Source organism: Naegleria fowleri, assembly GCF_008403515.1.
Source record: "Naegleria fowleri strain ATCC 30894 chromosome Unknown tig52, whole genome shotgun sequence".
NCBI lineage: Eukaryota > Heterolobosea > Eutetramitea > Acrasida > Naegleriidae > Naegleria > Naegleria fowleri.
The window spans coordinates 331823-354144 of record NW_025407984.1 but is presented as its reverse complement, the minus strand read 5'-3'; the positions used below and the strand labels follow the sequence as shown (position 1 = coordinate 354144).

Here is a 22322-nt window from a genome sequence, read left to right as displayed (position 1 = left end):
ATTAAAGCCTTTCTAATTAGATATCGCGCGTGAAAGGTTTTCTGCGAATGTCATCACCTTTTAAGCAAAACAACAACCACAACAACAAAAATGCTGGACAAGTACTTTTCAGAGATCTTTCTGGCGTACTGTGGCGATACACAGCAACGGCCCGAGAGAGAATTGGCTCTGAATTTGAAACAAATGTTGGATAAACGCTGTAATTCCGAGAAGTTTGTGATGAGATCTCAAAGAATTGGACTAGGAACAGCGAGCGCATTGGCAAGGTATTTTGCTCAAGTCAATAGCAAGGAAAATCCATTACTAATTTTGGATCTACATGAAAATGTAATTCGGGATAAAGGAGTCCAAGCCTTGATGGAAGAATTGAAAACATTAAACACCTTAAAATTATTGGACTTTGGTAGTAATGATTTAGGCTCGGAATCGGCCTTATTGCTGGCTGAATATTTAAAAAGTCCAGATTGTACAGTAAGTAGTCGTCTTTAAGAACAACAACAGGTTGATCAAACAAAAACAAAAGCTCGAAACTTTATTGCTCGGAAGTGATAATTCTGATCTGTATGCAAACAAAATAGACGCAGAAGGGGGAGTGGCTATTGCTGAATCCTTGGTTTCCAACTTTACCCTTAGCACTCTGGACTTTAATCGAAATCATCAACTCGGAAAGAAAACCCAACAGGCGTTCTTTGCTCTTGCTGATACCTTTGATGAAAACAAAACAATAGCTTGTTTAAGGTTAGGTCAAACAAACATGGGCTCTGTTGCTGCTATCAATGTTATTCAGTCTTTGGAAGGCAACCAACATTTAAGATATCTCGATATTCATGGTAATAAGTTATCTATGGATATTGCTGAAAGTTTGGGAAAGATGACATCTTCATGTCCGAGTTTATCTGTGCTTCTTCTGCATGACAATAATATCAAAAATAGGGGAACAGAAATATTGTGCAATTATTTACAGGCAAACTCTTTTCTGACCGTTTTGAATTTGGCAGGTAACGGAATCACAAACGATGGTGCTTTTGCCATTTCTAACTATTTAGCAACACGTCACACCCTGACCTATCTAAATATTAGTCACAACCAAATTGCAGAAGAAGGGATTGAAAGTATCGCTGCTGCTATCAACAACCCTCAATCCTGCCTTTACACATTAATTGTGAGTAATAATAGAATGGGGAACGGAGGAGCCAAAGCACTGGCAAAGTGCATTGAATATGACCAAAGTGGAATTGTAAATTTGGAGTTAAACGCTTGTGGTATTGGAGATAGTGGGGCCGTAGCTCTATGCTTAGCCCTCACCTGTAACACCAATTTATTGTATTTAAAATTACATAACAATCATATTTCTGAAGGTATGTATTTTCGACTACAGTGGTTTTAATTTTACTCTCAATTATAGAAGCTGGACTTGCGATTGTCGATCTGCTTGAGAAGAATCACACCATTGTGTCGTTTGATGTGAGAGGCAATCAATTAGACCATCCAACCTATTTGAAGATTAAAAAACTTATGCAAAGGAACAAAACTGATAAAATGTTGGTCGAACCCAACAAACTACGAAGAGAAGTTATCCGATTAAAATATGTTCGACATTTACTGGAAGAGGCTTCCAAAGAGTTAGAATATCAAGAAAATATAAGACATGAAACCACATCCAAGGTCGAAAGAATTAATGAAAGGATAAAGGTGATCACAGAAGAAACGGATGCATCGGCAAATGAGATCATTCTGCAAATACAGGAAGAGCAGAAACGAATAGATTATTACCAAAACAAGATTGCAACAATTTTGGAAGATAAGAAGAAAAAAGACGAAATCAGTTCCGCAAGATGGAAAGAGCTTTCATCCCTATTACAAAAAGAACAAACAGGTATGTTATCTACAATTGAATATTGGACAATATTTACACTTTATTAGCTAAAGAAGAGCTTGAGCATGATTTAAACGAGCTAAAGATTGGACTGGCTGATGTAAAGCGTAAAAAAGACTTAGAAATAAGGTTTGTGTTTTTGATGAAGATTTTTGAGAGTAATGGTTAATTGTTTTTAGATCTCTTCAAGACAAGATAAAATCCACCAAGCTGCAGACACAAGAAATGGAGAGAAGAAGAGAAAAATGTTCAATGGATATTATAGATATGCGTGTAAGGTTGCATGATTTAGAGATGGAATACTTGAAAAAGTATGGAAGTGATAAGCAAGAAAAGATTGACCTTTTATATCAGAAATTGAAAAAGGAGGATGAGGAGCTGTTCTCAAAACATTCCTCAATGTCGAATCTGTTGCAAAATGTGGATGCCCTCAAAAAATCGCCGAGATATCTTCAACCACACCCCCAACCAATCGTTCTGCAACATTCAGAAAGCTCTGTTTCAAGTACAAGTTCAAAGAAACATCAAATGGAGAGCTTGCCAATTGACGTTAAATCCAGCAGCAGTTCATTGACAACAAAAGAACCCAAACCCTCTAGCAACCCTTCGACTGGAAGAAAAGGAGATCGAAAAAAGACAAGTCCTCCTGCATCGACCAGACGGCAATCCACATCTCACCTATCAGGAAATGCAGCTTCAGCATCTTCTACGTCTCCTCAACCTCCTCAACAACCCACTCAACCTCAACCAACTGGAAAGATGAGAGTCACCAATTTGAGTATATATGATTCAAATATTGTGAATAAATAATTAGATTGACATGTTTTACTCGTTGTTCATCATCATATTAATATATTCCATATAATTAATTTTACCAGAGTTGTCAGGATCTACAATTGACAACAGTTCAGCGGCTTTATCAAGTGAAATATTTTCTCCATACGTTACTAAGGCTTTCTCAAGAACATCTGCTTTTACAATTCCGCTCCCATATTCCTCACTTTCAAATAACTTGAATGCTCTCACCAATTCCTCCTTCGTATATGTTGCATCAACAGTTCGTGACATCACTGTCACAAACTCACTGAAGTCTATATCTCCTGAACCATCAGCATCCACTTCCAACATCATTTCATCCAACTGCTCATCGGTGGGGTTCAGACCAAGTGTTTCCATGAGCTGTCTCAATTCTTCTTTCTGAATCGAGCCTATTGGGAATATATCAAGATGATCATCGATTATCGGAAATGAAAATAGCAATTAGTCGGAAAGTGCATACCTCCTCCATCTGTGTCCACCAAGTCGAATATTTCTTTAAACTCCTTTAATTCTTCTTCAGTGAGTGCCTTTTAAAATCGCACAATCATTTCTCTACAAAAATAGTTTAATAAAAAACCTACTTTTCTTAATTGTCGGGTTTTCATGATGATGAATTTGAAAATTTTTTGATTTTACAATTTTTTATTTTTGGAGGTAAAAATTTCCTCAAGAAAGAAAGCTTGTTTGTTTCAGTGGAAGATGGGCGAAAGAACACATTCCGAAGATGCATCAAAGGGTCTAAACAACAATCCATTTGAATTTAACACTTCTTTTGGACTCTCAAAGAAGAGAGATATCACTGTTTGTCGGCCAGTGTATTTTGGCAAATTCATGCACAACAAGGAACTGTACGAATCGTGAACAAGTTTCATCAAGACACTCTCTTCAGGTTTCTTATCTTTGGATTTCTTGGCAGCACTGACGAGAAGTTTCCATTTATCGAGAAAGAGCATCCACAAGTCCTTGTCATCTAATAATTGAGGAAACCATCGCAGTTCTGGACTTGTGCTCTCGATCATTCTCTCATCGAGTGCTCGTGATGGAAATAATTTCTTGGCCAACACTTTTCGATAGGTGGATAGAATTTCCCAACTCGAATAATTGGTGACAATATTTGGAGGACATGTGGATAATTTTTGTTGTTTCTGGACAGAGGTCACAGCTATGATTTTGAGAGAAATTTGTGGTCTTGGTAAACCTTTGAATAACATGCCAAGTTTTCCCACAACGTTATTCTTACTGAAAATAATATCCTCCTGAGCAATATCAACTGGTTTTTTGATGCTTCCTCCCATGATGAAAAAGTCATAGTTTTTGGGATTTTGATAATCTCCATTGAGAGGAATGGAAGTATGACCACAACAGATTTCATGGGTTGAGCCTCTTTCTCCTTCAACAACAATCACAAATTCTAATAGGAGAGAGGTATTTGCATTATCAACCATTGTCCTTAAAAGGACATTACTTTCAAGGTTGTTTGTGAATGTCCATTCGTCACACTTGTTGGGAGACCAAAAGGCAGCGACTTGGTGAATGTTACTGATATACTTGTCATTGGAAGTAAGTATCATGTAAACTTTTCGTTCAAGAATTTTGACATTCTCTCTTGGGAGAGGTACTCCTTTGGCAGAATTAAATGTGATTTTAAAATTGGAAGCATAGATTGGTAAAATATTTTTGGAGCATGTGTCTAAGGTGAGATCCAAGTAATTAATTCCAGAGTCATTCAAGTTTGGTGTCACAAAGTTAGAGGTGTTGTACTTTCCAGATTGCTTGAGAGCATACAAAGTGGATGTTCTGAAGCTAGACGGCAAAGTCTTGAATACGTTAATGTATTGAAAAGGAGAAGGTTCAAAGAGTGATTTACATTTTTCATAGAAATCTTTCTCCTTGAGCATGCATTCATAAAACTCTGTTGAGATATTGTTCTAATTTGAGTGATCGATTGTACAGTTTAACATACCATTTAAATCAACCAAACCATCCTTGTTTTGATCCATGCTTCCTAATATTTCTTTCATAGTTTGAATATCTTTCTCAGGATTAATTCTGGACCCTCCTGGAATACTCTCTAACAATTCTTTGAATTCATTGAGATCGATAAAACCATCTCCGTTCTTGTCGATAGCATCAAAAATTTTTGCTATTGATTTTTTCTTTTTTCTGTCATCTTCGAACAGTTCAATATTTACAGTTTTCTTCATAAGAGAGGAGAATTGTTCGAAATCGATAAAACCATCTTTCGAACCTGCCATTTGAAAAAGTTCATGAAGCTCTTTGGAAGAAGGGTCCAAGCCGTACGATCGAATAGCAACAGCAAGTTCATTCTTTGATAATTTTCCATCACCATTGACATCGATGCTTTGGAACGCTTTTTTCATTTCTTCAAAAAATAAATTATTTTCAGATCCATTTGTGACACTTATTGCGGAGGGAGCAATCGAAACGCTTTTCGGAGAAGATTTCCGAGAGGATGGATTCGAATTCGTTGTGTATTGCGTTGAACTAGGAGAATTATTTCCATTCGTTAAGATTCCTTTCATTGGCGTTTGGACTGAACTACCCGAAGAAGATTGTTTTTTCAAAACAACATTTTGCATGTGAATTTTTTTTTGATTCATTAATTCTTCAACAAGAGCCTGATGATTGGAGTGTTTGGTATTCATGTCATTGCTTTCATAGGTTCCGCTAGTCGTAGTTTCATAGTAAGCGGAAGTTTCGCTCGATCCTCGTTCACTCATATTTTTTGAATTTTGAGAAGTTGAATTGGTTTTGGCGCAATGTAAAATTTGGCGGCATTAAATTTCGTGAAAGGTTCTCGTTAAGCGATTTGAATTTCTGTTTGTTTCAGGAAAAAGCAAACAAAAAAAATGGCCAAACGAAAGAAGGAACAAACCGTTAGTAGTACCGATCATGAAGAAGAGGACGATCCAGAAACCACGACTTCTAGCAACAAGACGAATGATGAAGAGAAGGAGACTAAAAAAGTGAAAATGTCATCCCAACCACAACAACAACAACCAAATCTTCCCCGATCATCATCCACATCTTCCGATGAAAATCCAATTCACACCAAATTAAAGGAATTAGATAGCTGTGTCAATTTCAAAACCATCAAGGAATTTGAAGATACTTTTACTTCTATTACAGATTATTTGTTTAATCACGTAGAATTAATTGTGAAGGATAAGACATTTAGACTTGCAGAAGTAGAATATTATTATACTTGTCCACCAGTTCACAATGATCCGTTCAGCCACTGTCATGAATTACAAGCTACTAAAGGTGAATGGTACTTTCATCAATCACTAGCAAAAACAAATGATAATAATTACAAGGGAGGAAGTTATCAAGGATTGGATATCACGATAGGTTGTGGAAAGTTCAAAGGAGGAGTGTTAATTAGAAGTTTATTGGATGGAGAAAAGTTGATTGAAGGACCTTCTTTGTGTGTGGATGCAATCATCAACACGTACGATTGTAAAACCATTCATGAATTTGTTACTAAGCATTTTCCCAAGCAAAAACACTTTGCTGCATTGGACACCAAATCAGCATTCTACTTGAAGCCAAAAGCAACACCAACTTCTGATAAATTTGTGAGAAGTGGACGAGTTGGGTTAACATTGAAACAAAAAACAAACGAAAAAGAGAGAGTTCAATATATCTTTAAGCCATACAGATATTGCTTGAAACCAGAAAAGATGAAGAAAGGCAAGCATTTAATGGCTATTGTTCTCTACAAGGAGCTGTTAGAAAAAGGTGAAACAGATGTTGTAAAGAAGGTTGAGAAAATGATAGGTACATCCGGACTTGGCAAATACTTTACAATTTTTGAGGGTAAGAAAGATAGTGCGTTTGGTTCGGTAAGCGATATTGATCCTGGAAAGTTGACAGATTATACCAAGGATTTGAATACTCAACAAACGTATGAACTTGCTGGAATTCTTACAAATGTGTTCATGTAACACAATATTCTCCAGTTAATTTAATCAGTAATTTCATACACTGAAAACATTCTATCATTGGATGACAAACAAACGGCAAATAAATTTCTTTGTGTCGATATGGCGAACATTGAAATACTGTCTTCGAATTGAGCGTATTTGATGATATTGTTGTCGGCTAGGTACAACACCGTGTGAGGAGAATAGGCAATAAATCTGATAACCAGAGGATGAATAAAAGACGCAACTGATCCATCTTTGAATACATACCTTTTTTCCTTGTATAAATACAATTCTGTAATGTCGTCATCTACCAGTCCACATATGATTTGGAAAGGTTGTCTATCATCATCTCCTTCCTGAAATATGTAGAGAGTGTTGTCGCTTACATAATAGTAATATTCTGAACTATTTTTGCAATATTTGTGGTTCGTTTTAAGACATTTTTGAGATTGAGACTTGTCTAGAGTTGTCACAGAAAAATAGTGAGATGTCATCATGGTTTCAAAAAGAGACTGCACAAGTTGAATTAAATTATCGAACTTGAAAAAGAAAAAATTGCTTTCGATATTAGGGAAAATATTAGATTTCTGTGCTTGAATGTCTGCTAATAATGAGATTATCGACTTGGTATTCTCACAAATTTCGGTTTTCCAAGATTGATGAATTTCAATCAGCATCAAATAATATGAATCTAAGGGTATGTCCTCAATATTAGAAACCAAATACTCGATGTATGAAATCATTAACAAAAAAATAGAGTCAATTTTCTCTATGAGATGCAATAGTGTGTGGTATAATTTCGAGTAATAATTATCCTGAACGCTAGAAAATATTTCCATGTTAATGTAGTTCAATCTAGTGGCCATTAATTCGAAAATGTCCACAAGTTGTAATTTTTGAAACGTGGGATTTGCAAAAAAGTCATTCCATGCTTTGAAAATATCTTCTGAGCATGCTTTTAGGTTTTCCAAAATAGGAACAACGTGCAAAGATTTGTTATAGGAATCCAATAGTGATAGAAGGTCCTTTCCGAATTTGAATTTGGTAATTCTTTCAGTACTTTCTAATTTTAAGATGGGTAGTTTACCATTCAAATACAAGACGACATTGTTGATGGCATTAGTTTCATCTTTCATATACAGCGCTAGTAAATTGTTGCATGTTTCAAATTTGATTTGGGAGGGATCCAACATTGTTTGCTGTTGTTGATTCACTCCAGCCATAGCACTCTCAGCTGTAGATGCTATTATTGGTGTAGCATTTGGATCATATTTCATCAGTAATGGTTCAATAAAATGCTCCTTATGTTTGTAATCCAAACTTATCCATTCCATGTCATAGACCTCTCCATTGATTTTGTAATTGCCCATCAATGGAATTTCCTCCAATTTGTTATCAATGCGAAACAATGCCATTTCACCATCCATTAACTTGACAAAATATTCCCCACAAGGGCTAAACAAATTGTTATACTGATGGGTCATTCTATCTTCTCCTCCCGATATCACTAACAGCCTTTCCATACTCGGAATTCGATAGAGAAAATTATTTACTAGCAAAATGTCCATCATTGTATTCAATTTAATCGTATAGATAGATTGAGGAAATGTATACGAATTGATAAACTCTCCGAAGTGGTATTCTTGGTCGTTGTTTTCTTCATGAGTATTTTCGGAGACCTGCATGTTGGCAGCATCCTCCAAATTCATTTGGTCCATTTTTTTTGGAACGTTGAAACAACACGTTGTGTCATCTTGTGCTGTTATGGATCTTTTGTAAATTAGTTTATTAGTTTTAGAATGTTTGATACCTTCTCTTTTGTCTTCTTCTCCATATGAAATAGCTCAATAATGTTGCAACTACAGTAAACACAATGAGCAATAGAGTTCCACCAATTGATATTGTCACTGCAATAATGATGGTGGTGTAATCATGAGAAGATTTAGCAATAATGGCTATTGTTTCAATGGAGCTACTGCTAGATCCATACCAAATGCAAGTCACTTGTTGTGTTTGGGGGTCTACAATGGCAGTTCCTTCTTTTAAAGATAAGACTTGTGTATTTTGCAGTTGATAAGCACATGTTAATGACGATTCGTTGATTTTGATCTTATTTCCCATGTAATTAGAAAATCCCAAGTTAGAATCATAGGTGAATATGAAATTAGGTACTCCTATACCACGATATTCGGGTTGTGAAGGATTTTGATCCTCTGCTCCAACAATAGTAAACCTGTGAAGAACAACATAGTCAGTTGACGGTAATTCTAATGCTGAGATGGCATCGTTTACAAAATACGCCCTATAGAAATGTGGCTGATGAACGACCTTACTCAATGGGTCGTAGTAAAAAACATTCAATGTTTGATTCAATTGATTCATTTTGTATTTCACAACTTGTGGATAGGAAATGGTGACCCATTCACTCTGACCTAAATCCAGAGTTTGTTCTTTTTTCACTCCAAAAAAACCAAAATAAATAAATGAACTATTGTACGAAGAGGAAATTGCTAAATCAAAAATTGAATTATTTGAATATCGTACGTCCACAAGACCTCTCTCTTGATTTGGAATCGGGACGAAAGATTTCTGTATAACGCTGAAAAGCATTAAACGCATTGAATTTGGAATAAGATTAAACACTCCAGAAGCATAGGAGAGATACATAAATAATGTTGAATTACCAAAACCATATTTTGCTTGCGTCAAGTTCAGGGAATACATTCCAAAAAGCTGTAATTGTGTAGCATTCTCAACATTTAATTTTGGATAATTTTCATACGATTTAGTATCCATGACATCCACAGAATACAAGCCTTGAGCAGTATCAGTTGAAAATTTAAATCCGAAATCGGCATGATATGGCTCATTTGGAGTTAAATAAAATCCTGTATTATCCGTGAGCGGATAGAGTTTTCCGAACTCATTGATGGCTGCTTGAGAACCACAACAAATGATGATCAAAATGGCAAGTGTTGAGAGGATACGGGCAGCCGATGGAAGCATTTTTTATCACAAGGTTTTTCATCCTTGACTCTAGAATCTACTAATCTCTGGAAAAACAGTTCCGAGACATCTGTTGAGCTTAAAGAAGTCTTTCACTTCCCGTCACTTGATCCCCACAGCAGACACATGATGATGTTATTCAATCTACTTTGCACTTTAGTGTGTTCGACAAAACCTTTACAAAAGAACATCAACGAGTTTTCTTTCACATCCCTCCATCGTTGTGTTTTGAGTTGACCACTCGAGAGATTTAACAGCCTGTCCATTTTTCAATAAAACGACGAGAGATAACATAAAAGGAATCTTTGTACTACTTTTTGGTCCTCACTCCCTTAAAAAAAACCAAACGCAACACTCCACATTCGGGCCTCATTATTTGCTGAACCAATTTGGAAGAATAAATTCTAAAAAGACAACACAAACAAAGACACCTATTTCTCTTCTCATAATTTCTTAGAGTACCTTGTTACACAATGGTAAGTCCAAATATCCATGATGACCTTTCCGATTGATGAAAACATGATCAATTCTCAGCTCCAAGCATTAGGCCATCAAAAGCTGTCCAACACGATGTGCAATGTTCTTAAAGAGACTTTCCGAAAGGAAGAACTTCAACAACGAGCTTGGCTGGGACAGAACCCTTCTGCAGAAGAAAGCCCAAAGAAGACTCATCACGCCCAACCTTCATTAATAATGATTCAACTCTCAAGAGATAAGCATGCTCGTCCTTCCATTGATCTTGCATCGCACTCCAATCAAAAGCTTTCCTCATCGGCATCCATCAAAAACAATGATGTAAATGGTCGTAATAATAGTAATTGTAGTACGTTTGGAAGCCGCAAAACACGACCACATTCTCCTCTCAAATCTACTTGTTCTTCTGCAAAGGAATCCACCTCTCATTGTTCATCGATTTCAAAAACATCCACTGCAAGCAAGGCTTCAATTGTATCCAATGCTACTTCTTCCTCGACATCTTCCAACAACATTGCCAAAGCCATGCCAGCTCTTTGGTTTTCAAACATTTCTGATTTAGTGGATTCTACTGATATTGGATGGGGAGTTCGTTCAGAAAGAAATGTGACAAGTGATGATAAGGACTTCTTCTTAGATCTACAACCTGTCACTTCAACCAAATACAGTAAAAAGAAAGTGATTGAAACAGAGTTTTATGATCATTCGCATTTTGGTAAGTATCAAGATGAGTGGAATGTTAGTAGTTCATATGAAAATTTTTTGTTGGATAATTCAAACAGACGGGTTTTTAACCCATCGAAGAGCTCATGTGAGCGATCGTCATGCTAACGAGTCTGCTGGATTTCAATCTCAGAAAAAACAATCTTCACATTCATCGACCAAAAAGAAAAAGAATTTGATTTTTGATTGAGTTTCAGACTCTCAATAAAGCCTCGAAGTGATTTTGATTTGTGAGGAAAAAGTTAAAAAAATGCTCAGAAACTCATCAAAACGCGTTTTCCAGCGTTTCTGCACACCAATCAAAGACCCATCATCAAGAGCATTCAAATCTACCCTAAAAACATCATCTCATTATTATCAAAATATTACCACAGTTACAGAGTCTCATATTCGAAGGCAGAAAACTTATTATTTGGGATTGGATATTTCATCTTCGAAAACTGGATATTCAATTTTAAACGAGAATGGAAAGGCTATAGAATGTGGTTTAATTGATACATCTCACATTACATCACTCCAACAATTTGGATTGTTCATGAAAGAAAATTTCAGAAATATTTCTCAACGCTACACTGGGTCATCATCAAATGATGACGAATGGATCGTAGGCGCTGAGGAATTTTTGTTAAAATTTAAATCGACATCATCTGCAAATACAATTGCAAAATTGGCAAATTGTAATACTCTTGCATGTTACGAATGTGCTAACGAGTTACCAGTTACAAAGCTATTGAAATTAAATGTTAGAGCTGCAAGATCATTCTTCTTAATCAAGGAAGCCGACAAATCAAAACAAGCCAACAAAACCATCAAAAAACAAGTGTTCAATGCACTGATACATTTGCTTCCCTCAACATATCAAGTTCGATATACTAGAAATGGAGATGTCCATGAATCTAATTATGATGTTACTGACTCATTACTAATTGCCCTGTATACTTTTGTAAGATATAACGTTTGTGATAAGAATATCGAATCGTTGCTACGGCTTATCCAAGAACACAAGGATGAATCGTTCAAAAATCAATTTATTGAACTCAGTAATACGATGAATCCAGACGAAACTTCAACCATGAATGACTCTCAAAAGATTCGTTACATTGTTTCCAATTATGAGACTGCAAAAGATCACTTGTTCACAATATTCAAGAAGAAGATTCAAAAAGAATATACATCAAAATTTAATATAAATACCAGAGCAAAAGTGGAAATTTAGTTTTGGCAAAATGGACATTTTCCATTATTCTTTAAAACCTCAAATTCAAAATCTTCTTGATGGAAAAATAGATTACAGTGATGGCATTGAACGATTGGGAAATTTGGAATGATACATTTGAAGAAATGTCTCCTGATCAATGGATTCTTCCAATCCACAATAAAAACGTCTTCTCTTTTGAAAGATTTGAGCATTTCCCTGTTGACTTTTACGATTTTGCCGTCAATTTTTAACAATGCCTTGCTAAATTGATCTGCAATTGGTGAAGGATCTTCATAAGGCTCATCCTCTCCATCTAAGCGCAACGTTTGGACATTAGAAGTTTTGCTTTCTTTCCATCTGTCTGATGGTTTTCTTGAGAGCGATGGAGGTGCCTGGTTGATTAATTTAATTGCTTCCTCTTCCTCGATTCCATCTTCAAGTTCAAATTCAACAAGAGGAAGTATATGATACGAGAGAGGTGATCTTTGGAATTGATGGCCACAGTTCATACAACTGTCAACTCCTCTTTCATTCAAGAAAGGATTTGATGCGGAGCATCTAAAGCAGATTGGTGTACATTCTTCATTGTTTCTCATTGGCTTACTGTGAATAGAAATGCTGGATAATTCAATTTCATCCATTATTGGTTTTGGCAATCGTAAATGTTGAATATTTTGATAAACTTCCCTTGCCAATTTGTAGTTTTCTAGTGAAAGACCAAGCTTGGCCATCGTAACTGTTATTGTTATCCTAGAGATTCCTGTTGGAAGATTTGAAACGTCCAGATTATTATAAAGGTACAAACATGCATTGAAGAGATGTCTCGTATCTACCGAATTGAAGGGAAGCTCAGAATACTTGTGAACAAGGTCATAAGCAAAATAAATTTGGCTCATACGGTAATACTTCTCAAACTTTTTGATTTCTTTCCAAACTGATTCAGTCACGACTTGTTCGTTCTTTGTATTGACCATGATTTCATGTGCAACTTTCCATAAATAATAAGCAGCATCTTTGAATCTATTCTCGTCGATAGCATTTTGAGCAAGCTCTTCAATGATTTTTAGAGCTTTTTCTGGTCTATTTGCTTTTCTGAATGCTTCTTGAGCTTCATCAAACCGGTCTTCAATTGCTAAATGCTCTGCGTATGGAAGGTACACCTCTGCAGAAAATTCTGGATGCTTTTCAAGAACTTCGAAGGCTGCTTCCCATTTTTCTGAGGTAACAAACAGTTTGATTAACGAAGAATAATCTCCAATCTTTTGGTATGCTTCTTTTGCATGATCATAGAGCTTGTTCTTTCTGAAATACTCTGCACACATGGCTACTCCTCGAGCTTCATTGGGGTTTAAATTTCTACAAGTTTCCAATAACAAGTCAAACCATTTGTTATCACCCATGATCTGTACAGCTTTTTCGTAGTTACCAGCCGCGGCATATAACTCTGCTGCTGATTTAAGATCGTTATCCTCTTCTGATGTTTTAGCTTGGCGCAATATCATATCTGTGAGGTTGATGTTGTCATAGGTAAGTGCCAGTTCTTTAGCTTCCTTCCATTTTCTTAAATCACACAGCATGTCCATAGCGAGATCTGCACGTCCTCCTTTAACGAACATTTTCGATGCCTCATCAAATCGTCCTTGATAAGCATGAATTTCACCAACAAACAAATCTCTATTGAATTGATTTTGCTTAATTAATTTTTCATACTTGTCAATGAGAGATATAAACTTGGTATCCTCAATTCTATTGAAGCACCTTCTCGCAATATCTAAATTTACACCTAGTAATGACTGAACTCCCAAAGATCTCCAATCTGATTCCGTAACACCCAAGCAAGCAATTTTGTATGCTTCTTGGAAGTCTCCTTTCTCAATATATCTGAAAAGAGTTGCTGATTGGGGTACGTCAACAGTACTCATGGATACTTGGTGTAAACAAAATACTTTGGATCCAGTAAAACCAACCACTAATCCTTGTAGTTTGTGTTGATTGACAGGGAAATTTTCTGTCTTAATGTTAAGAAAACCACCACCTGAATAACAAAGCATATGTTCATGTTCAGAATTCCAGGCAACACCTTCTGCATTCTTTTCTTGATAAATATATTTCTTTTCTTTTAAATCATAAACCATGAGATCATTATTTTGGTCCACAAGAGCTAACTTTCTTCGGCTAATGAACGTAACGAAAAATGATAAATAATAATAGCTAATTGTGATACATACCTCATATTGAGATCTAAGCTTCGAATAGAGTAGTCATGCTTCAAGAGTTGCACAGGAAAAGGGTTATCAACAAATATTTTCAGAATTGATCCATTTGATAAACCAACTAAGAGAGATTCCTTAAAAGGGGGCCCGCCAATAACCTTAATGTACTTGATTGGTGCATCCAAATCCCACACCCGTTGTAAATTTCCTTTGAAGTCATATAAATTCAATTCTTTTTCGTGGCAGAAAATCAAATTTCCATAAGTTATTACAAGCATGTTGCACTCAATATCCTTAAATATTTTTTCTATAATCCTATATTGCATTTCTTCCTCAACCTCTTCTCCTGTTTCATTTTCGGTTTTGGAATGAGTCAACTCCAAAATATGAATTTTGTTCTTAAGTTGAACCGCCATTCTGTCTCTGTAGATAGCGATTTTCTTCACATAATCTTTGCATTTTACAGTAACTTTCTTATCATTTACAAGATCTTGAACAACAACGTCTGTCATTGAATCTCTAAAGGCATATAAATTTCCATACAAACTATGCACAGTAATGAAATCTAATTTGAAAACTTGAAGAGCCCCTTCATTGGTTGCAACAGCCTAATATTACTTGTAACACAAATTGATATCTTGAGCATTAAAAACATACCACATAGTTTTGATTTGGCTTTTGAGCGATTCCCCACACCCATCCTTGATGTTTTGAAATTGGAACCAATTGAATTCCATCCTTGTTCCAAAGAGAAACTTCTCCTGACGAACCACCTACACATAAATATTCTCCATTGCTAAAGTAGGAGATGCAACATGGATCAAACCCAAGCTTTTGGTCCTTAATTATTTGTTTACCACTCAAATGATAGAAAGAGAGTGTTTGATCCCAACAGCCAACCGCAAGAATGTCGTATTGTTCATCTCGGGAAGGATTAAAAGAAATTGTCCAAATTGGCTCCGATCTAGTGAAATTCACCAGCTCTTTTGCCTCTCTATTGTATATTCTGACATTACCATCGAAGAAACCAAGAGCTAAATGCTGACCATCATTTGTCCAACTGCAGCATAAAATCTTGGAATTGACTTTTGTTTTTTGTATTTCCTTTTCGTCTTGTGACCATATTGCAAAATCAGAACAGGCACAGCTCAATAATTGATTAGTTGAAGGATTAAATGCTACACATTGAATGGAATCATTGTGACTGTATTTCAATTTTCCTTCTCCGGTATTTGTCCACACAATCACAGTGTTGTCAGCGCTATTTTTTTGAGTTGATAAATAAAACTGGTGATGAACAACACCACATCTGACTTACCCTCCCGAAGCAAAAACTTTTCCGTCCTTAGCAAAAGCCAGACAATAAACAGTGTCCGTATGGGCTCTGCAATGTTTGATAAACTGGAAATTTGCAGCATTGTAGATCAAGACATGTTTGTAACTGGCAGAGACCAACAGATTTCCATCAGGTGAATAGGCTACAGCATTGGTTGATGTCGGAGACCCATTCTTATCAGTCTGTTCATTTGTGTTGTATCGTTGTATGAATTGGTCCATCGGAATGTAAAACGCACATCAATCGTGTTCATGATGATTATACAACCACTTCGTAGCAGTCACATCCGCTTACTTACATAGTTGTCGCCCCACAACAAGGTTGTCCTCATTTTTTAAGCTTTCGTTGTAGTTCGTTTTTTGCCGCCAGTGGAGATTGTTCAAAATGTTGATTTAAAGGCGCCAGTGAAGTGTTTAATTCAATGAAATGCTTTATCATCATCAATGCACCGAATCATGAGCTGATCAAAATAATCTTGCAAGATTTTAATTAATCAGAAATCTTTTAAACAATTACAATTCTACACATGTCAGTTCTAATTTGACCACCATTCACTTGCACTTCCTTTAAAGCATCGGACGTTTTCATAACCAAGTTCGGCTAGAGTATCCGTGGCTTTCTGTGCTCTTCCTCCGAGCTTACAATAACATACAATGGAATCCGTGGGCTTGGGCTTTTCAAATCCATACTTGTTCTTAAATTCGGTATCATTCAAATGAAAAGCTTCTTTCAAAGTATTAATTGGAATATTGTGGGCTGAAGAATGAATTGCTGGTAAATCCGATGATGTATACTCGCTTGGTTCTCGGACGTCTAACAACACCACATGGGAAGGATTGGTTTGAAGAAGGGATGAGAGTTCTTGTTTCGTGATGAGTTTCGCCATTTTTTTTGTTTGATTTGTAATCATCATCTCTGATGGTTATAATTATGACGGAAAATCCGACAGGACAACCATGCAAATATCGGCGATGATAGTCACAACCGAGACAAAGGGAGATACGAGAGTATTTACTCCTCAATTTGATCATGTTCATTTAAAGTCTTCGAATGACAAGGCATTCAAAATGGTGCATGGTTTATTCTAATTTATCCAATCGGATAGAGATGTTTACACAAACGTGACACAACTTCAATTGATTTTACAACAAACAACAGGAACTATCCGCTGATCACTCAGTTTTTATAAAAACCAACACACCCTTCTGTTTATTGAACTTCCAACACTCTCGTGACAGGCGAAAAAAAAATTGTTTTGACCACCGTCATCATTATCCTTACCGAGACTGACCTTTCATCATCACTTTCCATAAAACATGTGCAACATTGATTGTGACGATGATGACAAAACGACCCGAGCCGATTATCAATTTTCAAAAGAAAGAACTTGTGTAGGGTCTATTTGTGTCGCAATTTTTGGTTCATTATTTATTGTTCTATTGGCTGTTGTGATTGGAGTGAATGTTTCGTGGTCGATTCCACCACCCATGATGACTTGTAATAATGGATATTCGAATTTAGAAAGTATTTCCGATCGGTTAAAAAGTAATTCCAACACTACAAATTTAATTCTCAATTTCAAGAGAAATATTTATAATCATTATATTGATGTGAGTCGAGTGACAACGGATGTCAATAACAACAAACAAATGGAATTAATAGCAACATTGAAAAGTCGTTCCGTTTTGAATTATCCAATGACCATCGATTTGATCAATTCAAATTTTACCATGACTGACTCGTTTGCAATTGATGCCAGAAAGAAAACTGGACATTCGATTACAATTTATGGATGTAATAATACTGTGATTGGAAGTATTTTACAAGAATTTGATCCTGTATGGAGTGATTTTGTGATTAGTAATTTTAATTCTAGGCCAATCATGAAGGTGATTGAGAGAAGACAAACTCTACCAAAACAATTTGATATTTATGAATATTACACGAATCAGAGAATTGGAGAATTTGTTCAAACCATTGTCTCGTGGGGAGATGGTAAGTGTGTGTCTGTGAATTATGAAGTTCAATGATTCATATGATTTCAATTTTTCATTTCCAATGTGATGATGGTGACGAATCGATAGAATGGACTCTCACATTGATCCCTTCCTCTGTATCCTCAGTGACAACAGATGTCACCATTGATAGAAGATTACTTTTATTCCTAGTTTCATCTGTGTCATATCAATAAACTTTTGAAAAGTGAATAAATTAATTATCTCATAATATAGTCTTGAGAGATTACGGCTCCACCATTCACTGTATACTTCATGGAAATATCCAAGTCACGATGATTGCTCTTGTTCTGAGAAATGGTGATGGTACCCTTAATCACATCGTTAGGTTTCAATGGTAAATCATTTTCTAAATAGAAAACTGTTTGTTTCCAGTGAGTGCCTTCAGTAAATGGTCCAGTGGAGAATTCAACAGGTTTGTGAGGACCTCGAGAAAAGACACAATCAAACCAAGCAACAAATGCTTGGCAATATTCTTGATATTGTGATGTAAATTCAAAGCTGGTAGTAATTTGCTTCAAATCTTCAGGTTGAATAGTGTTCAAATCAATCTCTAAAAACTTGGATTGAGTAGTAATGATTTGTTGTGACTCAACAAAGTCAACCAAAGGTTCTCTCAATGCATCTGCTTTAATAGCACTGAAATTAAATCCATAGACATTGTCCCAGAAATCAATCTTATCCCTCTTATATTCTGAATCTTCAATACCACAAATGTACATGGTGCATTTGTCAGGGAAAAGATAGCCACCTGGTCTCAACCATCTATCACGAGCACTGAGAACAGTCTGTAACATACTCTCGTACAATAAAAAGTATCCCATCCATTCACTGATGATGATATCTACTTTCTCAATTCCGAAAGGTAATTGAGCAATGTCCTCAACTTTACCCTTGATTAACTCAATCACATGAGAATAACCATTATCGGAAACAATTTGTCTTGCTTTATCAATGATATCACTCATATCAATCTAGTGAATTGATGAATGAATTGTAAATATAAAAGTGGATATGTTATATCGACATGATGATCATATTAAAATCACCCAATGATGAACAAGTATTTTCATCCGATGAAACCATTCAATAATAATAAATAATTCATTCAAAAAACAATAACAAACAATAAAAACCTACACCAATCACTCGTTTGGCACCAGCCTTTGCTGCAAAGAGGCACAAAATACCTGTTCCGCATCCAATGTCAAGAACAACCTTATCTTTGAAAAGATGTTTGTTTTGGAGAATTGCATTCTTGTAGGCATTGGTTCTTATACCATCCTTGAGCATCTCCTCATGAATTCCTGTTGTTGGTTGTTGTTGTTGAAAATCATGATGAAAATCGTTCATCAAAAACAATTCATCAAATAATGAAAATATTTCAAAGGTAACAAGCTTCACCCGATATCAAAACATACCAAAGTGAGAATAGCTATCAAAGTAATAGTCTTTGCTCGTTTTATCTTGTGGTTGGGTTTGTTGTTGAGACATTTTTTCAGCAAGCAATCGATCCCTTCAACAACAAACATGAACGAACAGAAAAAAAGATTCTTTGAATCTTTTTCAATTAGCTCAAAAGTTGTTTCTTCATTTGATCATTAGCACTTACAGCAGGATCATTCGTGATTTACTGATGACTTCATGTGGAGCACGAGAATGACTCAAATTTGATGCATTCAACAATGGGTTCTTGAGAAATTCTTGGCCAAGTGCCTTTGAATTCTTTCCTTGTATGATTCGAATGTCAGCAGCGCTCAAGTTGGAGAAACCTTTGGCCACCACTTTGTTGGTATGACAATCCACCACAACCACAATGTCATCTTGTTCAAATTCCCCAAATACATTCCGTATGCCACATGCCAATAAATTCTTACTTTTTTGGCTAAGGGCAGAGGTGGCACCTTGATCAATGTAAATTTTTCCCTTATATTCTTCTGTTCTTAAAACCATTTGTATCGAATTATTCATTGGATAGTGAGATTCAATGGATCGAACACATTCCACCAAAGCACCAATATACTTGTCAAGTATTGGCAAATGCTCATGCAAGCGATAAAGATAATCTCTGTTAGGTCCAGAATGACCAAAAGACCTTGCGATGAGCATTGCTGTGCAACATAAATTCTCAGGTCCAACAAAAGGAGAGGATATCTCGGCGCTTTCCTCTTTTTCAAACGGGTTATAATAATAGACAATGGCCTTCCTACATGCCACAATCGAATCAGACACATAAACAGACACATAGGTTTTGTGGTAGCCTGCTACTAATTCACGATAGTCCAAATCTTTGATGACTTTTTCTGCATGTTCAAATGGAATTTTATAACAGGTTCCCCAAACCCTCAAATCATTTTCATCTTCCTCAAGAAGAACCGAGCTTGAGTGTCTTTGAAAGTAATGTTGATGCTGACATGAACAGTCATTGATAATAAAACCCTTGTTGTTATTGTTGTTGACAACTTCCACGCTGGTGTGTTGTTTGTTCTGAATTAATTGATTGTAATCCTCCTCTCTTAATATTGTTAGTGTTCTGCCAGGTTGTGTTATATGTCCTCTATGAAAGGTATCTTGCATCCAAAACCGTCGCCGAAAGCCTTTGATGAATCCCGAGAAACTTGATTCATAGGGAAAACCTGGCCGCCATATCAACGAACCATAAGCAAATACATAGATCGGGGCTTGAATCTCTCCCATGCACATGGTTGATGAGGAAAATGTGCAATAGCAAAGATCTTGTTTTATTTGAAGAAGCTTTCTGGAATGGGTATCGTTTTTGGGAAATTCCAATGTTAAGAAAAAAAAGAGGGAAGTTTCTGGTCAACAGATGGAATGAATCGGAGGAATTTCCATTGGCTATTTTCTCATTTCTTGGATGATTGTTGCGAACACAAAATGTTTTAAGAGGAGGACTGGATCCAATTGTGGATGTAATTAACGCCGTGTTTTGAATGCTTTGTTTATGAAAATGTTGATGATCTAAATATTGAAGTAAGAGGATGAGACGAGGAAACAAGAAGACTCTTCGTCATTCTTAAAAAATGAGTCTGTCCTCTCTTTCGAGCGCTCCAATCATTTTGGACGCATGCAAAAAGCTAAAACATTTACTGCATTCAAGTTTCGGACCCATGTCATTCCATAAATTAATTGTAAAGTATCATCAACACATCCATCCAGAAATGATTTACACCAATGATGGAGCAACACTTGTACGATCACTACCAATTGTAAATCCAATTGGAAAAATTTTGTGTGATTTATCGAAAACTCAAGAGGAACGAGCTGGAGATGGAACAACAGGCGTCATTTTATTATGTTGTGAGCTTGTATTGAGAAGTATTGAAGATTTGCATTTAAAACAATTATTACCATTGGATGTTATTTGCAATTATTTATTTATTTTAAAGAACATTTGTGTGAAATCATTTGAAAGAATGAGATTATTAGAAAGCGAAAAGATTTCTCGTTTGATTTATTCGGATAAGGATTCCATCTTTCACATGGCTAAAAATTCACTACAGTCCAAAGACATTCGATATATGGTAAATCACTTTTCAACTCTTCTTATCGATTGCTTTGCTCATGGAGAAAAGGTACCAAAACAAAGAAAATTTCATTGTATCGAAGGAGGACAATTGAGTGATAGTTTTGGTTTTAGAGGATTATTTTGTAACGTGACAAGTTCATCCTTTTCTTCAAAATTTTATCATTCTCAAAATCTTCAATCAAGGTTTCATAAGTGCAACAAAATTTTATTACTCAGCAGAAAAAATCAAAACGTGAACAATTTTGAAAGAACATTATGGAAATCTATTTTTCAAATTGGATCCACGTCTGATAGTGGTATCATAATATTAATGGAAGGAACATTTCCTCATCTCCACATCTCCTATCATAATAACTCTTCTGTATTTATTTTTGATAACATGAATCCTAAATTGTTGAATCAAATAAGTCTATGCATTGATTTTCCAGTTCTAAAAGTGGGTTCAGTGTCTCAAATTAGTGGTGAAGAATTGTTTGCCATTCCAACCACTCCAATCAGCGAGGAGTGTCCAAGTATTCAATGCATTTCTCAAGAACTGTTCATTTGTATTCCAAATACATGCCAAGACATGTTTCACTTTGTTTTGAGAGGACCATCCAAAACCATTGTAAAGGAAACCAAACGATCACTCAAAGACGCCTATGAAGTGATTAAGAATCATTTCTCATTATTGGATAAAGCTGTGTGGAGTGACCATATGCCATCTCCTCATCAACACTTTTTATGTGGTGGTGGATGCCATATCGAATTTCAGTTATGGTCAGACATCACTGGACAAGAGAGTTCTCAACTTCCTGCGAGTGTTTCAGAGGTGTTTAGTGATTGCATTCTGAGCCTTCCCCGAATGATCCTTCAATCCTCATCCTTCGAATCGTCTCGAGAGAATGATCTATTACGACTCAAAAGAGAATATTCAAAACATCAGTGCGAGAAGAACACTGATGACCATAAGGAAGAAGGCTGTTTTTTCGGAATTGATTTATTTGCCAATATGAGCGGCTCTCATGAGAGTGTTATTGTTGAGAATGTGCTTGAACGTTTCCTTCTTGAGGACTCTCGTGTCAAACAACATATGGTAGAATTGGCATGCGAAACAGCAATCACTCTTCTTCGGATTAGTTCTGTTGAAGTTTGAGGTTGGGAATACGTTCCTCTTCATCAATGA

At 36.0% G+C, this 22322-nt stretch overlaps 13 protein-coding genes across 13 annotated transcripts; 6 read left to right on the top strand and 7 right to left on the bottom strand.

Moving 5' to 3' along the window:
* Positions 1-90: 90 nt before the first annotated feature.
* FDP41_006530 (uncharacterized protein) lies at positions 91-2686 on the top strand (the record flags this gene model as incomplete). Its single annotated transcript, XM_044710176.1, has 5 exons — positions 91-471; positions 524-1358; positions 1406-1876; positions 1924-2005; positions 2056-2686. 5 exons carry the CDS (start codon positions 91-93, stop codon positions 2684-2686), a joined length of 2400 nt encoding a protein of 799 aa, XP_044559211.1.
* Positions 2687-2701: 15 nt separating this feature from the next.
* FDP41_006529 (uncharacterized protein) lies at positions 2702-3300 on the bottom strand (the record flags this gene model as incomplete). The annotated part of the gene is made up of 3 exons (XM_044710174.1): positions 2702-3084; positions 3156-3222; positions 3277-3300. 3 exons carry the CDS (start codon positions 3298-3300, stop codon positions 2702-2704), a joined length of 474 nt encoding a protein of 157 aa, XP_044559210.1.
* Positions 3301-3384: 84 nt separating this feature from the next.
* On the bottom strand, positions 3385-5436 carry FDP41_006528 (uncharacterized protein; the record flags this gene model as incomplete). Its single annotated transcript, XM_044710173.1, has 2 exons — positions 3385-4607; positions 4659-5436. 2 exons carry the CDS (start codon positions 5434-5436, stop codon positions 3385-3387), a joined length of 2001 nt encoding a protein of 666 aa, XP_044559209.1.
* Positions 5437-5565: 129 nt separating this feature from the next.
* Positions 5566-6663, top strand: FDP41_006527 (uncharacterized protein; the record flags this gene model as incomplete). The annotated part of the gene is made up of 1 exon (XM_044710172.1): positions 5566-6663. One exon carries the CDS (start codon positions 5566-5568, stop codon positions 6661-6663), a length of 1098 nt encoding a protein of 365 aa, XP_044559208.1.
* Positions 6664-6683: 20 nt separating this feature from the next.
* Positions 6684-8363, bottom strand: FDP41_006526 (uncharacterized protein; the record flags this gene model as incomplete). The annotated part of the gene is made up of 2 exons (XM_044710171.1): positions 6684-6858; positions 6913-8363. The coding sequence occupies 2 exons, from the start codon at positions 8361-8363 to the stop codon at positions 6684-6686; spliced, it is 1626 nt and encodes a 541-aa protein (XP_044559207.1).
* Positions 8364-8439: 76 nt separating this feature from the next.
* On the bottom strand, positions 8440-9651 carry FDP41_006525 (uncharacterized protein; the record flags this gene model as incomplete). The annotated part of the gene is made up of 1 exon (XM_044710170.1): positions 8440-9651. One exon carries the CDS (start codon positions 9649-9651, stop codon positions 8440-8442), a length of 1212 nt encoding a protein of 403 aa, XP_044559206.1.
* A 473-nt stretch (positions 9652-10124) lies between these two features.
* FDP41_006524 (uncharacterized protein) lies at positions 10125-11038 on the top strand (the record flags this gene model as incomplete). Its single annotated transcript, XM_044710169.1, has 3 exons — positions 10125-10127; positions 10186-10840; positions 10908-11038. The coding sequence occupies 3 exons, from the start codon at positions 10125-10127 to the stop codon at positions 11036-11038; spliced, it is 789 nt and encodes a 262-aa protein (XP_044559205.1).
* Positions 11039-11098: 60 nt separating this feature from the next.
* On the top strand, positions 11099-12064 carry FDP41_006523 (uncharacterized protein; the record flags this gene model as incomplete). The annotated part of the gene is made up of 1 exon (XM_044710168.1): positions 11099-12064. The coding sequence occupies one exon, from the start codon at positions 11099-11101 to the stop codon at positions 12062-12064; it is 966 nt and encodes a 321-aa protein (XP_044559204.1).
* A 72-nt stretch (positions 12065-12136) lies between these two features.
* FDP41_006522 (uncharacterized protein) lies at positions 12137-15926 on the bottom strand (the record flags this gene model as incomplete). The annotated part of the gene is made up of 6 exons (XM_044710167.1): positions 12137-12269; positions 12371-14221; positions 14275-14867; positions 14917-15520; positions 15578-15777; positions 15894-15926. 6 exons carry the CDS (start codon positions 15924-15926, stop codon positions 12137-12139), a joined length of 3414 nt encoding a protein of 1137 aa, XP_044559203.1.
* A 204-nt stretch (positions 15927-16130) lies between these two features.
* On the bottom strand, positions 16131-16481 carry FDP41_006521 (uncharacterized protein; the record flags this gene model as incomplete). Its single annotated transcript, XM_044710166.1, has 1 exon — positions 16131-16481. The coding sequence occupies one exon, from the start codon at positions 16479-16481 to the stop codon at positions 16131-16133; it is 351 nt and encodes a 116-aa protein (XP_044559202.1).
* A 430-nt stretch (positions 16482-16911) lies between these two features.
* On the top strand, positions 16912-17786 carry FDP41_006520 (uncharacterized protein; the record flags this gene model as incomplete). The annotated part of the gene is made up of 2 exons (XM_044710165.1): positions 16912-17590; positions 17680-17786. The coding sequence occupies 2 exons, from the start codon at positions 16912-16914 to the stop codon at positions 17784-17786; spliced, it is 786 nt and encodes a 261-aa protein (XP_044559201.1).
* Positions 17787-17810: 24 nt separating this feature from the next.
* Positions 17811-20187, bottom strand: FDP41_006519 (uncharacterized protein; the record flags this gene model as incomplete). The annotated part of the gene is made up of 4 exons (XM_044710163.1): positions 17811-18584; positions 18751-18917; positions 19032-19126; positions 19223-20187. The coding sequence occupies 4 exons, from the start codon at positions 20185-20187 to the stop codon at positions 17811-17813; spliced, it is 2001 nt and encodes a 666-aa protein (XP_044559200.1).
* Positions 20188-20651: 464 nt separating this feature from the next.
* Positions 20652-22292, top strand: FDP41_006518 (uncharacterized protein; the record flags this gene model as incomplete). Its single annotated transcript, XM_044710162.1, has 1 exon — positions 20652-22292. The coding sequence occupies one exon, from the start codon at positions 20652-20654 to the stop codon at positions 22290-22292; it is 1641 nt and encodes a 546-aa protein (XP_044559199.1).
* Between the last annotated feature and the right edge of the window lie 30 nt (positions 22293-22322).